General features: G+C 41.0%; 1 protein-coding gene across 7 annotated transcripts; it reads right to left on the bottom strand.

Annotated features, from left to right (window-relative positions):
- Positions 1 to 3,274: 3,274 nt before the first annotated feature.
- LOC105356108 lies at positions 3,275 to 13,055 on the bottom strand. 7 transcript variants are annotated; one of them, XM_020710691.2, is made up of 6 exons: positions 12,894 to 13,055; positions 9,373 to 9,486; positions 9,121 to 9,235; positions 8,666 to 8,712; positions 8,404 to 8,555; positions 3,275 to 8,329 (listed from the first exon to the last, which is right to left on the bottom strand). In XM_020710691.2, exon 6 carries the CDS (start codon positions 8,325 to 8,327, stop codon positions 7,089 to 7,091), a length of 1,239 nt encoding a protein of 412 aa, XP_020566350.1. In that variant the 5' UTR covers positions 8,328 to 8,329; positions 8,404 to 8,555; positions 8,666 to 8,712; positions 9,121 to 9,235; positions 9,373 to 9,486; positions 12,894 to 13,055; the 3' UTR covers positions 3,275 to 7,088. The 7 variants fall into 7 exon arrangements, with proteins under 7 accessions (XP_020566350.1, XP_020566348.1, XP_020566349.1 ...); XM_020710689.2 differs by having other exon boundaries at positions 8,986 to 9,486; XM_020710690.2 differs by having other exon boundaries at positions 8,666 to 9,268.
- Between the last annotated feature and the right edge of the window lie 469 nt (positions 13,056 to 13,524).

Genomic DNA, 13,524 nt, shown 5'->3' with positions numbered 1-13,524 from the left:
CACCTAGATACTTTGGTGTAACAGGGGTTGGTAATGTCAGAGGTCAGATTTTTCCTGCAGGTCTTAAGCTGTTCTTTAGGTCCAGTCTTCCACACAGATCTTCTCAAGAGCTGTGATGTATTTAGGCTGTTGCTGGGCCACACAGATTTTCAACTCCCTCCACAGATTCCCTGTGGGATTGAAGTCCAGAGACTGGCGAGAACCCTCCAGAACCTTGACATGCTTTTTGGTTACTCGGGCAGTGTGTTTGGGATAATAGTCATGCTGTTTCATCCTCAATTCTCTGGCTGGTGGAAAAAGGTTTTTGTCCAAAATCTAGCCAAACATGGCCCATTAATCCTACATTTAATATAGATCATTTGTAGAAAAACAGCCTCAAACATGATGTTTCCACCCCCATGCTTTATGGTTGGTATGGTGTTCTTGGCATGCAACTCAGTATTCTTCCCCTCCAAATCAGTGACAATTATACCAAATTAGTGACATCATGTGTCACCATGGTAACCTTTGGTACTATGTTCTCCTCAGGTCATTGACCAGTTTCACGTGTAGTTCTGGTCTGTTTCCTCACCATTCTTCAGATAATCAGGTGAGATTTTTCATGAAGCTCCAGGTGGACCAGATGCTCAGTTTCTTCCATTTCCTAACAATTGGTCCAACAGACGGGTTTTTCACATCAAGCTGCTTGTTTATCATAGTTTGGTTCATCCCAGTCTTGTTCAGGTCTGCAGTCTTATCCCTGGTGTGCTTTGATAGCTCTTTGGTGGAGAGGTTGCAGTATGACTTTTTAAGGGTGTGGCCAGATAACCAGTACAAACAGGTGACGTTAACACAGGAAGTAATAGGTCTGTGAGGAAGACAATTCTTGCTTGTCCATAAGAGATAAATATTTATTTTCTGCACCTTTATTTGAAAATCAGACAATGGGTTTTCCAGGATGATTTTTTTTTAACTTGACTGACAAAAACTGCATCCAGTTCAAAGGAGTTTCTTATTCAAACATTATTATTCCTAGATTTGTTTTTTCTCCTGTGGAGAGAGATCCAGGCATTCACAGACTTGCTGACAAGTTCCTCCCTATTTCAGATCTCCGTCTAATGCTGGCAAAGTAAACATGAACCCAAACTCTCTTCAAGGTTTAAATCATGAGAATATTTTTCTAAACCAATGATTTGCGCCATTTGAAAAATAACTAACTTTTAAAGTTAGCAGTAGCTCTACCTTTTTATATTTTAATCACTTGACATTTTTATAAAATTAAATTGGTGATTCTGACTTTAATCCGGGCTGCACGGTGGAGCAGTGGTTAGCGCTCTTGCCTCAAAGGAAGAAGGCCCCCGGTTCAAGTCCCAGCTGGGGGACATGAAAAACACAACATCGATGGGGGACCTTTCTGTGTGGAGTTTGCATGTTCCCCCCGTACATGCGTGGGTTTTCTCCGGGATCTCCGGCTTCCTCCCACCGTCCAAAAACATGCTTCATAGGTTGATTGGCAACTCTAAATTGTCCATAGGTGTGAGTGTGAGAGTGAATGGATGTGTGATTGACGATATTCTACCCTGCGACAGACTGGCGACCTGTCCAGGGCATCCCTTGCCTTCGCCCAAGTGGCCGGGATAGGCTCCAGCAACCCCGTGACCCCGAAAGGGAATAAACGGTCAAGAAGATGAATGAAAAAATGAATGAATGAATTTAATCCAAATTAATCTGAGGTAAAACCATCCATACTTTGAAATATTTGGATAGCTTAGAGGAGTTACCCAGCATCTTCTCAAGCCTGTGTGATGAGTCTCTTACTCTCAGAGTTTCTCCTATCTGGTGTTGAGGGCTTTCTGTCTTGCATGTCTCTACAAAGGTTGATGAAGAGCTAAATCAGATATGTTTGAGCAGAGCAGCATAGAAATCATGCAGGACAGAGATTGAACACCTTTATGTAACTAGAATGTTAAGTATGCAGAGGACGCCATCAGAGTTGGAGAAACTTCCAGTCTGTCGCTTAGAAAATAACCAAAATCATCATCACGAACTTCAGAAAACCACACCCACTCTTCTTAAATGGAGTAGAGGTGGAAACAGGAAACACCACAAGAATGTTTCTCTGCTAACACCAAGACCCAGCAAAGGAGCTTTATTTTAGAAGAGGAATAAATCATAAAATAAGCTGCGTCTGGCCTTCTACTGCTCCACCGTGGAGAGCATGCTCTAACTGTCTAAAGCTGATGTGATCTCCTCCACAGCTGAGGGCAGCAAGGCGGGGGGCAGTGTTGTGAAGATTTCTCCCAAAAAGATAAAAATCACTGATTCCCCTCTGGCTTCCTGGTAGGACAACAGCAAATCCTGCTGCTCCATCCAGAACATCTCCTGTTTGTCCTGCTGCCCTCTGGACAAAGCCTCAGGTCCGTCGAGTTTCACAACTCCAAACTTTCAAAAGGTTCTTTGGGTTGTTATTCTTGATAAATTATTCTCAATAAAAACAAATTCTTCTGCACGTTTCCATTTGTAGTCAGTAGATGGAGTTGTTGCAACGCGTAGAAATCAGAGTCAACCTCCAAACCTGGATTTGTCTCATAAACAAAATTACCTTAAAGCTTTTAACCCTTGTGCTGTCCTAGGCACTTTAACATTGGGAGTTGGGTCATCTAGACCCACTAGACAGTGCTCTGAACCTTTTTTCTTCAATGATTTGTGATCTTCACTGGTGTCCATGGATTACCTGAAATCTTTCAACCTTTATCCACCTTTGTCATGATAGGGAGAACACGTCAATGTAAGGGGGGGGGTCATCTAAGATAGCACAAGGGTTAAAGCTTTTAAATTGACAAAAAAACACCCATAAGAATGTTGTATTTGAGTCAAACTCTCTTATTAGGTTTAATAATTGATATGTAAAAATGTTTTTACCTCATCTTTTGTCTGTGATGAAATATGGGCACATCTTTTTTAGATTCACAGTGGATTTTACCAGCTGCTTGCCTTTCAGATCCATATCCATTTTGAAACCATCGTAGATTCTTTCACCAAAGTTTCAGACTTTTACTTTCATAAAACTTCCGCCACGCTAGAGCGAGGACTTCTGAGACAGACGCGGTGAGCAGCTCCATGTTGGGCATTTCAGAAGGCCAATGCTGCAATTACATCTTCCCACGGCGAGTGAAAGTGGAGCTGAAGTTGGAAAAATATGTGAAGGAGGGGAAAAGATTTCAGGTAACAGGCCGAGTGAGACAGGAAGTCAAATAACAGGATGTGGAGCTCATTTTCCATGAAAACAAACTGCTTCAACGTTCAGACCTTAATTTATTATCAACTCTTTATGGCTTCATTAATCAACATAAACTCTTTCGGGGGTTTTTAGCAACAAAATGAACATTCTTTCACAATAAACAACATTTTCTTTCTGCTGAGCATGAATCTGGTTTAGCCGTGCTTATATTTGTTTTCAACACACTAGCAGATAATCTAATTTAACCTCCAACTTGTTTGGGGGTTTGGGAAGTTTGTTTAAAGATTGAAAAACTGCATAAAATTGTATTTTAAACACTTCTCTGGAATACAACAAAGTCATTTAACCTCAAGTAAAGCAACAACAGAAAAAGGAGCACATAAGACAAAGCTTCAGACTCAGCAAACATACCAAAATATTGACATTATGCAAATATTAACAGACTGCATTTGAAAAAAAATTGAACACAGAAAAGAACAGTTTGAACTATGACTTATAAGAAATACTTACACAATTTAATCTCCTTTATATGGATTATCAGATGCAGACATTGATGTCTTGTGGGTTTGTCAACAGTTGTTTTCAGTATAGCATAAAGTGTTTCTTAGTCTTCTTGTATAATAGGAGAAAAAAAACTGTCAGACTGACCTTAAGGACTTAATATATTCTGACAAATCTGTCATCGAGAATTTATTAAAATCAGATTCCAGTTTCATAAGAAATGTCCCTTTTTTCGGTTTTAAGCATTTTTTAAACAGCATAAAACAAAAAAAATAAATGACTTATTTGTGTTCTCCGAAAGTGACGAAGCTTCAAAAATAACAGTTGAAATAAAAAGTAAAAATCCATCCAAACGTCTCGAATTGTTCTTTTTCTTTCTCCTCAGTCACAGCAAACACAGCGTCTGTGTTCCACTGAAATAGGTCATTTTTGAAAGTGTCAGATGTTTATATAAAAGAGTCCAGATAAAAATCAGTTGTGTCGTTCTCAAACACATGACCTTGACGTAGAGTCTGCTGAACGGTGAGGCGTGTGCCAGCTTTTTCCTTCAGTCTATGCAGGCAGCTCAACAAAGTTTAAATTATTTTATATATATATCAAAAACTCCTAACACATAAAACAACATTACCCAGAGACACTAATATTCCCTTTAACCCTTGTGCTATCTTAGATGACCCCCCCCCCCCCCCCTTACATTGACGTGTTCTCCCTACCATGACAAAGGTGGATAAAGGTGGAAAGATTTCATGTAAACCATGGACACCAGTGAAGATCACAAATCATTGAAGAAAAAAAGGTTCAGAGCACTGTCTAGTGGGTCTAGATGACCCAACTCCCAATGTTAAAGTGCCTAGGATAGCACAAGGGTTAATACTGTAATGTAAACACATCCCATTAACCAGTTGTGGTAAAGTAGCGACAATTCTGGTTTGCCGGTTATTCTAAAAACTTTCTATCTGCAACTTTGAAAACAGGAAGTCGTGTTTATTTATATCAATTTAGGATTCCAATCAGTTCAAAATGTCCTGTTTTGGTGTATTAAAAACATCTTGTCATCCTCATTTGTGTGATTTCTAAACAGAATCACTGCTAGTGTATCTGTCCGAAGCTTTTTCCTGCCTCTCTCTTTCTCCTGCGTTCCTTTGGTCCCACAGGAAAAGGCCTGGATTAAATCACTTCCCTCTACATTGTGATCCAGGGGTCAGACTAGACTGTGCTTCTGCTGTAACACAATTACAAACTGTCTGTCATGACATTTAGGAACAGCGCCCCTTTTTAAATCCCAAAACAGACTTAAAAAGCGCTCTTATCTGAGAGAGAATGGGTGGAGATTTACATTATTTAACATGAAAACAGGAAAAAGAAGAATCATCAAGTTTAAAATGAGATCACCACAAGTGTGGCCCATGCATACAAGTTATAGGCAAAATGAGTTTCATTTGAAAGAAAATCGATATTATTAGAGGACAGAACTGTACATCAACAGAAATTACTTTCAGTTTAGGCTAATTCATCCTGTTTGACAGTGTCCTTCAGAACTCAATGAGGAAGACTCCTTTACAGTTTTAATCAGAACAATCAATCAAAACAGGGATGCTCTGATTGGTCAGTTGATTGGTCAGCCTGACGAGGCTAACAGCACATGTGGTTGAGGATGAACGAATGAGGGGAAGGAAGAAAAAGGTTGGGCTGTGATTTCATTTTCGGATTCATGATTTTACCACAACATCCTCTGTGTTTTTCAGAAATCAAACCTCAAGGACAAACAGACTCCGAGCTTCAGCACATCTGTATTTCATACAGGTAACTTTCATTTGAAGCATCTGCCATTGTGCTTCTGTGCTGTCTCTCTTTATGTTTGGTTCCCTTCAGCTCAGGTTTTTCTCAAACATGTTTAGCGTCACCATGAGAGGAGATGCAGTAATGACAGTTGAAGCTTTCTAAAGATACTCTTCTAGCTACAATATCCATGGTGTCAGTAAAGGGCACAAAGAGGGAAACTGACCCATATGTTGATATTCTTTCTGCTTCAAATGTATTCTTGTTTTATTTTGAGGTTAGGATTTTATGGGTTTGTAATTCTGCAGAACTTTGACTCATTCCTCCTAAAATCTCCCTAAAAATACATTTGATAACTGAAACGTTTATTTTTGAAAAAGATTCTGAGTAAAACTTGCGACTCAGAAATACCCGGTTGCCTGTTTTGGTTTGCAGTCTAGAAGTTTTATTCGTGATATGATGCAGGTTTGAAACACTTGTCACTAAAATGAAAAACGGCTTTCACAGAGTTTGTCCTACAAAGTAACTACATTTCTGGTTCGAGTTCGGTTTTTCTCCTGCAAAGCGACACACTAATGAAGCTGAGACTAATGCCTTTGAAATGTTTCAGCATTTCTTCTTCAAAAAAAGGTGAAATCAGATTTTGTTGGTGGCTTGGTGACAGTGTTGATAGTGATGAATCACCAAAGTGCTGGATTTTGTTTGAATATCAGATGAATCGTTTATGTTTACTGATTAAAGACACAGATATTGAGGCTTTCCCTGAGATTTAAAAATGTTCACATCTTAAGCCTCTTGGTTGTGGACACCGATCAGAAACTTCCAGTGTTTAAGCTTCACTCATTAAGGCAAAATGGAATCTTTTTACAGATGGGAAATCTAGATCATCTTGTTTTTTGGAAATATATGTTTTACTCTGAGCTTTCACGATTCCAGAGAAATTCAGTACTTATAACCTCTTAAAACCCCAAAAGCTCTTGCTTGATTACCTGTTTTTTGTTCATGTTCCCAGGGTCCCAGTTCAGCAGAATTAACTACTGTGTTAATATAACCAAAAAGTGATGTCCATGTATGTGGACGCCAGGTCTAAAGAGGATAAGATGAGTAACATGGATTCAAGCAGCTTTGTTTTTGGATTTTGGGGGCTATAATTTTCTTTTTTTGACAGGGATTTCATAAAAAATACACAAAAACATTGTCTTTAGCTTCATATAAGTCTGAGTTGTACTGGAGGTGACCTTTCAGAATAAAGCACTTGCGTAATTTCCTCTTTGGGAAAGAAAAAAACATTAAATGTAACAAAAGTAGAAGGATTCCTCTAAACAGACCTTTAAGAATTACAGATTTGATTTTTCATCATCTTAAATAATAGAAAGAGTGACCGAAGTTCTCTTCTGATCCATTTTACAGTAGGAATCGCTGTTTTTGTGTCATTTGTTGCATTAAACTCAGTTCCTATTCATGTCAAACAATGTTGGAAATTTTGTAGTTTATATCTTATGTTCTTTGGTTCCTTTGGACTCTTTGAGCGCCTTGTGACTCTAAAGCATTGAATCTGTCAAAGATGGACTTTCTCTTGAAGACTGTATCAGGAGGGAACAACATTCTCGTACTCAGCATGGTCCGAGTCCTCCAGTTCGATCCCTGGCACCAGGCTGTAGTACTCAGTGGACTGAGTCATGTAAGCTTTCTCCCTGTCGGCTGAGTCTTTCAGCACCTCTGTCACGCTGACCGTGTCCAGCTCCAGCTGGGTCTTGGCGGCCCCGTCGGGTCCCTGAGAGCCCTGCTTTCCTTCTGTGAAACTGGAGCAAAGTGAAGAGACGTGTGGTAGAGACTCTACAGAGCCCACCTTGATCTCCACTTCTTCATAGATGTCCTTACTGCTGTCCAGAAGCGTGGGGGTCTGGTCTGGGGGTTGATGGTTCTTCAGGATCCCCTGCTTGCTGCCGTCTCCATCTTTCCAGTGCTCGTGGGCTGAAGGCTGCTGCTTGCTGAGATGTTTCTGGATGTGGCTGCTGGAGCCAAGAGCCCTCTTTTTTGAGGAGCCAAACACGGGAGCCTCCTTCTTCTTTTTCCTCTTCCTCCCACAACACCAGCAGAGCAGCAATGCGGAGAGAATAATGAGTGGCAGCACGATGAAGAGAGCTGTGAGGCTGGCTGGACGACACATGTCATGTTGTCTCAGAGACCAAACCATCTTCCCAGCGACGTGGCGAGGAGAGAAACAGGTCAGGTTTCCCACAAGATCTTGAAAAGCTGAGGTCCTATTAGTCTGCCCTCCAACATTCAGAGCTTCTAGTAACAGACAAGAGCAGTCCCACTGGTTCCCATCCAACTCTAGCCGCTGGAGATGGGGTAATTGAAGCACATCTTCAGGGAGGGAGTGTAGCTGGTTTCCATGCAGGTATAGCCTCTGGAGGCTGTTAGACTCCTGCAGAAAGCCCTCAGGAAGCTGCTGAAGAAGGTTCTTACTCAGATCCACCTCAGTCAGGTTAGGCTGGCTGGCAAGAAAGTTCCTTGGCAACACAGTTAGTCTATTGTGATCCAGGTAAACCTTCTGCAGTGAAGAAGACACCTTGCCATGACTGTGAATGAAGCTGATGTTACAGTTGGAAAGATCCAGAATCTCTATGTTTGTGTCGTTGTTGAACACAGACCAAAGCACGTGGGTGAAAGCCGAGCCAGAATAGTTCAGGCAGCAACCCCCAGCAGCAAGTTCAGAGGGAACCTGGGGGAGAACGGTGGCTTCTGGACAAACACATCCATCAGCGAGATCCATGTGCCCCACCCATACAGAAAGCAACAGCAGGCTCCAATGGAAGGGCATGTCTGAAACACAAATAGATGTTTAAAACGAGTGACCCCATCTCACCAGGAAAATAGCCTTGCCTCCTCTTCCTCACCTAATTTCTCCACTGGTCTCCTTTGTACACAAACAAGGATGTAAATATGCCTCTAAAGTCCTCGGCTCCTCTGAGGACTCCTGGTTGCCGCGAGAACTGTAGAAGTTGGCATGGCAACACGGATCACTGGGGAGCAAGAGTCCGGTGTTCAACTGTGGGAGAGGAAACAGATGCTGCCGTGAGTCTACTGTGATGGTTGTTCATCGCCAAGACGGAGAAAAACAAACAGCAGAAAAAAATCTAGAGAGAAAGGTTCTCTCACAGTCAGCCACTAATCGAAGGTCAGGCAGAAATGATGACTCAGTCAACCTAAACAAAAAAAAATGTCATTAGATGTCGTGTTGGTGGATGTAGTTCAAGATTTTAAGACGCTTCGTCTTTACTCAAATACGTCTTCACTAAACAACAAATTAAAAGTATTCATAGTCAAAATGTAAAGTAGCGCTCTAATATTAAATCACACAACAAATGTACTAAGATGAAGCTCAAACACAGCTGTGTGAGATGATACCTGAAACCACAGGTTCCTAACCTGTCCACAATCCTGCGTGTGTGTGTGTGTGTGTGTGTGTCTGTGCACACCTGTGCAGCCAGAGGAAAGTGACATATTTGAAAAAAACGTCCCCCGTTCACAAAACAGCTTTCCAGGACTGAAACTGTCTGAGAGATTTTTGAGTTTCATTTTTTGAACAGCTATATTTCATTCCTTTGACTCACAAATCACTGAAATGTTGGTATAAAGCAAAGTGGCTTTTAGATTCACGTTTGCCTATGATCATCAGTTCAGCTGAAACCCCAATGTCCCACGCTGGTGCTTTATCCTGAACGCTCACTGCAAACATTACAGAGACCTGTTTACTCTGTTCTGCAAAGACAGTTTTACAACACAATTATCAGGTTTTTCAAGACAATTATTTAGGATTGTATTTTTCAAACTATAGATTCAGACCAGCGAACTCCAACACTCACCAGCTTTTTCCGTGTCCGTTCAAATATGACCGTCTGGACCCTCAATGAGCCCTGATTGCTGCAGACTGACCTCTAATCTTCTCAACGTGCTGCCCTGCATCTCACACAGCTGAGCTGTAAATACAAAAAGGGCAGATTTTCAGATTGGATGCGGACAGGCAGCAGAGGCCGACTTCTGGACAAAGACAGGAAGTGAGTCACTGGAGGGGAACATTGAACCTGCTGCTTCTAGACGTGATCTTAAATCTCCCACGTGTGTTCAGTGAAGAATGAAACCTCATGGAGAAAGCAGCAGCTCCAACAAAACGAACAATAAAATAGATTGTTGTGTCACTTCTGAGAGCTCAACAGTCCTATATCATGTAAAATCTTCTTTTTTGAGCTTTTAAGTGTATTATAATGTTAATTCCTCACAAAAAACATCCCTAACAACTCATTCCTGCCTCTCTGAGTATTCCTCTAAAAACCTGCTCTCTGAGTGATCCACCAAAACCAGGAGGTCCTCACATTGTGACATCACAAAGTGTGGAACAGCCCCTTCCAGGAAGAGTCTGTGCTGCCAGGCCCGCCCCCAGGCTAACAGACACGCCTACTTCCTCAGTGGAGCTAGCGCTGATCGGCTAAACACTTTCATTTTATACTCACAATACACGCACATCCATCTTTGCAAAAGTTAGGACATTGTTTGTTTTAGTGGGAAAAACTCAGACACGCTGCAGAGGCCGACTCCAGGATGACGTCATGAAATGGGCGGTACCCACAAGGAGCAAAAGGCGGAGCCTCAGAGATCGAGTCGTCTTACTTCTGGGTGGAAAAATGAACTGTAAAAATAACTAAGTTATTAAAAAAAGGTTTCTTAGTGGGCCACAGGTAATATATGATAATATATATGGATATAGTTTACTCTAAAAGGCGTAAGAATAGAATGGTACAGACCCATTAAGCACTAACTTGCACAGGTAAGTCTTAGCTTTGGTTTTTAGTCTTAGCTTCATTTGGTTTTGTCTTAACATGTGTTCTTAACTTTGTGAATTTTACAGACATATTGAGTTAAAACATGCATAAAAGCCTGACGTCTTTTTTTTAAACTAAACTTTAAAGTCTTGTTTTATAAAAGGAAAAGATCCAATAGTCAAAGCTATTTGCAATGGTCTTTATCTAAATATCTTTATCTAAAATCTCTTTTTAGCTGCAATCTCTGGTAAATTATGGTATTTACAGCTGCAGCTGGACAGCCGGTAAACATGGCAAACAGGTAAAGCTGTGGCAAAAGACTCGAATATGCAGACGACTGGTGGGGATAACGTTTGACTTCTCTAAAAACTGCAAAGATAAAAACAAGAGTGACTCCAAGCCCAATCAGACAGACACGACACAGTCTGAGGGGAAAGATTTAAAGCCCCCCCCCCCAAAAAAAAGTAAACTAAAGAGATGCAACCATTAAACAAGCAGTTACATCCTTTAGTAAAAACAATAACTCTTTAGTGCATTGTCTTACATTTATCTTTGAATGAAGCCCAGCAGGTTTATAAAGTATAAAGTTAATCAGGTGATGCCGCTTTTATCAAATTCCATTTGAATCTTCAAACAAATCACAGCTGACGGAAAATCATTTGCTCCATTTTTCATTTTTTAGCTTCTTTTGGATTCTGTTTCCAACAAAAACACAACAGTCACACGCCTGCATTCTGTTGTTTATTTTGTCACAGGTTAAGCCCACACCCACTCGTTTTCCTACTCATGAGCCCTTTTTGGGATCTGACTAACGTCGGGCTCTTACTGTGAAACCGTGTCACAGCAAAAAACTATCTTGTTTGTGTTTTTAAATTAAAAGCAAAAGCACCAAAGTAGCATAATGGGGAAAAAAATTAAAAACTGTAATAATTCTGTGTGCAGAAAAAAGGCCAAATTAAAAAAATATTTGTGAAAACCAAAAAAAATCCAATTGTTTCTCGTCTTGTAAAAGCAAAAGACTTTTACCAGAACAGTGGACGTGGTGGGCTCTGCCAAACTTCGGCTGGCGCCGCTCATCTGCTCTGCCACCAGGCAGCTGGCCTGCCTAGAATGAATGAATGCCCTCTGAGGCCAATGGGGGCAAAAACAGGTGGGGCCATCACGGAAACTACGGACAAACCCATTTGGGGCCCACTTTTGCTGCCCACCTTTAAACTCTATGGGGCCCACTTGGCCATGCTGGCTGGGTAGTTGGAATGTTTTACATTAATACGAATAAAATAAAGTATGTAAGCGGACACAGAAATCAACCACACATATGGTAGGGTGATATAAATGTGATCAATTTAGGCCAAATCTGGTAGAAAAGAGTTTGCGTTGTAACATTAAATCAGTGACACTAAACAAGCAATAATCTGAAATGTTGGTTTCCAGCAGATGCAGCAGTGGTGTGCTTGGTTTTTTTATCTATTGCCGTTCATTTTTAATGAAAGGTTAACAACTGCTGTTACTATCTTCTTTGTGCTTTTCCTTTATTTCTTAGTTTAGTTTAGATCTAAATACATACGTTTTAATCTGCAAATGTCTGGACCTTCTTTCTCTAACTCGTCCTTAGGCTGCAGTCACTTCCTCCTGCTTTAGGATCAGATGGTTGAATTCCCACATTTTAAGCACCTTCAAAGTTTGATCATAAATTCACAGTTTCTGAGTGCATTTAAAGCTCTGCAGTGTTTGTCTTCACAGATACGCTCTGTGTTTATTTAAAGCCTGCAGCCTTCTGTTCCCTGTAACTGTATTGATTTGCATGCAGTGTGTCTCTGTGAAAAGCATTTGGTCTCTCAGCTCTCAACACAGGTGATTTCAAACCTACGTTATGTAAAGAAAGGGGAGAAATTTGGCTTCCAGACTCATCTAGACAGTAATCACTGGTCTTAAATGACTAGAAGTTCAGTCAGGACAGCTTTTGTAAGTACACACATTCAGCCGTTTAGATAACTTCATTCCTGAGGAGTCAAACTCCCATCTCAGTCAGATAACAGGAAAGGTGTAAAGGTTGGAGCAGTGGATCTGCCTTATGTAAAGATCCTGCAGATTTATATCAAGCAGAATAAACTAGCTGAGCCTTGGAGTGTAAAAACACTTCAATGCTAGACTGCAGCTGACCTTTAAAAGCTCTGGGAGTGAAGCTGTCATCCAAACTGAAGGTTTAAACCCGGAACGTGGGAATGATCTGTCTGGAGCATCTCTGAAATACCACTTTCTGCATCCTTTCATCACAGACAGAATCAGAAGAGCACAGGATGTGACTCCAAAACGGTTTTAGACACTTTTCTATGCCAGAGGTTGATTCACATTGACAACTAGACAAACATTAAAATTCACCTCAAGGCTGAGATGAATCCAGCAAAATGACCTGAATATACATCCAACTCACCTTTACTTCAGTAATCACAAGAGATTATTACAAACTGTGCTGATTAGAACGAGTTGATGAATAGAAAACAAGAAATTGAATTAAACCAATACATGAGTAACCAAAAGAGTTCATGAAACCTTTTTTTATATACCTGTTGCTTTCTGAAGCTCTGGTGCAAAGTTTCCAAAGTGTCCCGTCTCTCCCTGCATCCATCCGACGGTCCGGCTGCAGCTCTGCTGATCCGGATCTGAGGGTGGGTCTCCTGACGTCATGTGCATGCGCGGACAGTTCGTATGTTGGATGCAGTTCAGCCGAAACGCGACGTCCAGTGAGCAGAAACAACCAGCGAGGAACCCGCAGAGCTTAGTGCAGGGTTTAAGCAGCAGTAGTGCGGTGAAAGGGCGCCATCTGCTGGCGAGGCCACGTCAGAGCCCCATGAACAAATGAAGAGCCACTCCAATGAGATTCAAGCACAAACTCAATGGATGCAAGAAATGTGAAGCTGCTACAAAACAAGGGGCCCAATGCTCAAATGTAACTTGAACTATCAAGATATTTCTAATTGGAATAGCTTTTGATGTAAGTAAATAAGACCTCCTAATGCAGCAAATTAAACAGACGTCCATTTTCAGTTCTTTAGAACCGATCAAATGTTGTGGAACTGTTGTGCGTAGTAATAAGGTGGAACAGTGACTTTGAAGGTTTTTAGTTTGGAAAAAAATACTTTTATCTTTAGGTTTAATTAATAGCATATACCATATACGGTTAGTGAAAATTATGCT

Source organism: Oryzias latipes, chromosome 17 (assembly GCF_002234675.1).
Source record: "Oryzias latipes chromosome 17, ASM223467v1".
NCBI lineage: Eukaryota > Metazoa > Chordata > Actinopteri > Beloniformes > Adrianichthyidae > Oryzias > Oryzias latipes.
The sequence above is the reverse complement of the archived record's forward strand: the minus strand, read 5'-3'. Positions and strand labels throughout refer to the sequence as shown.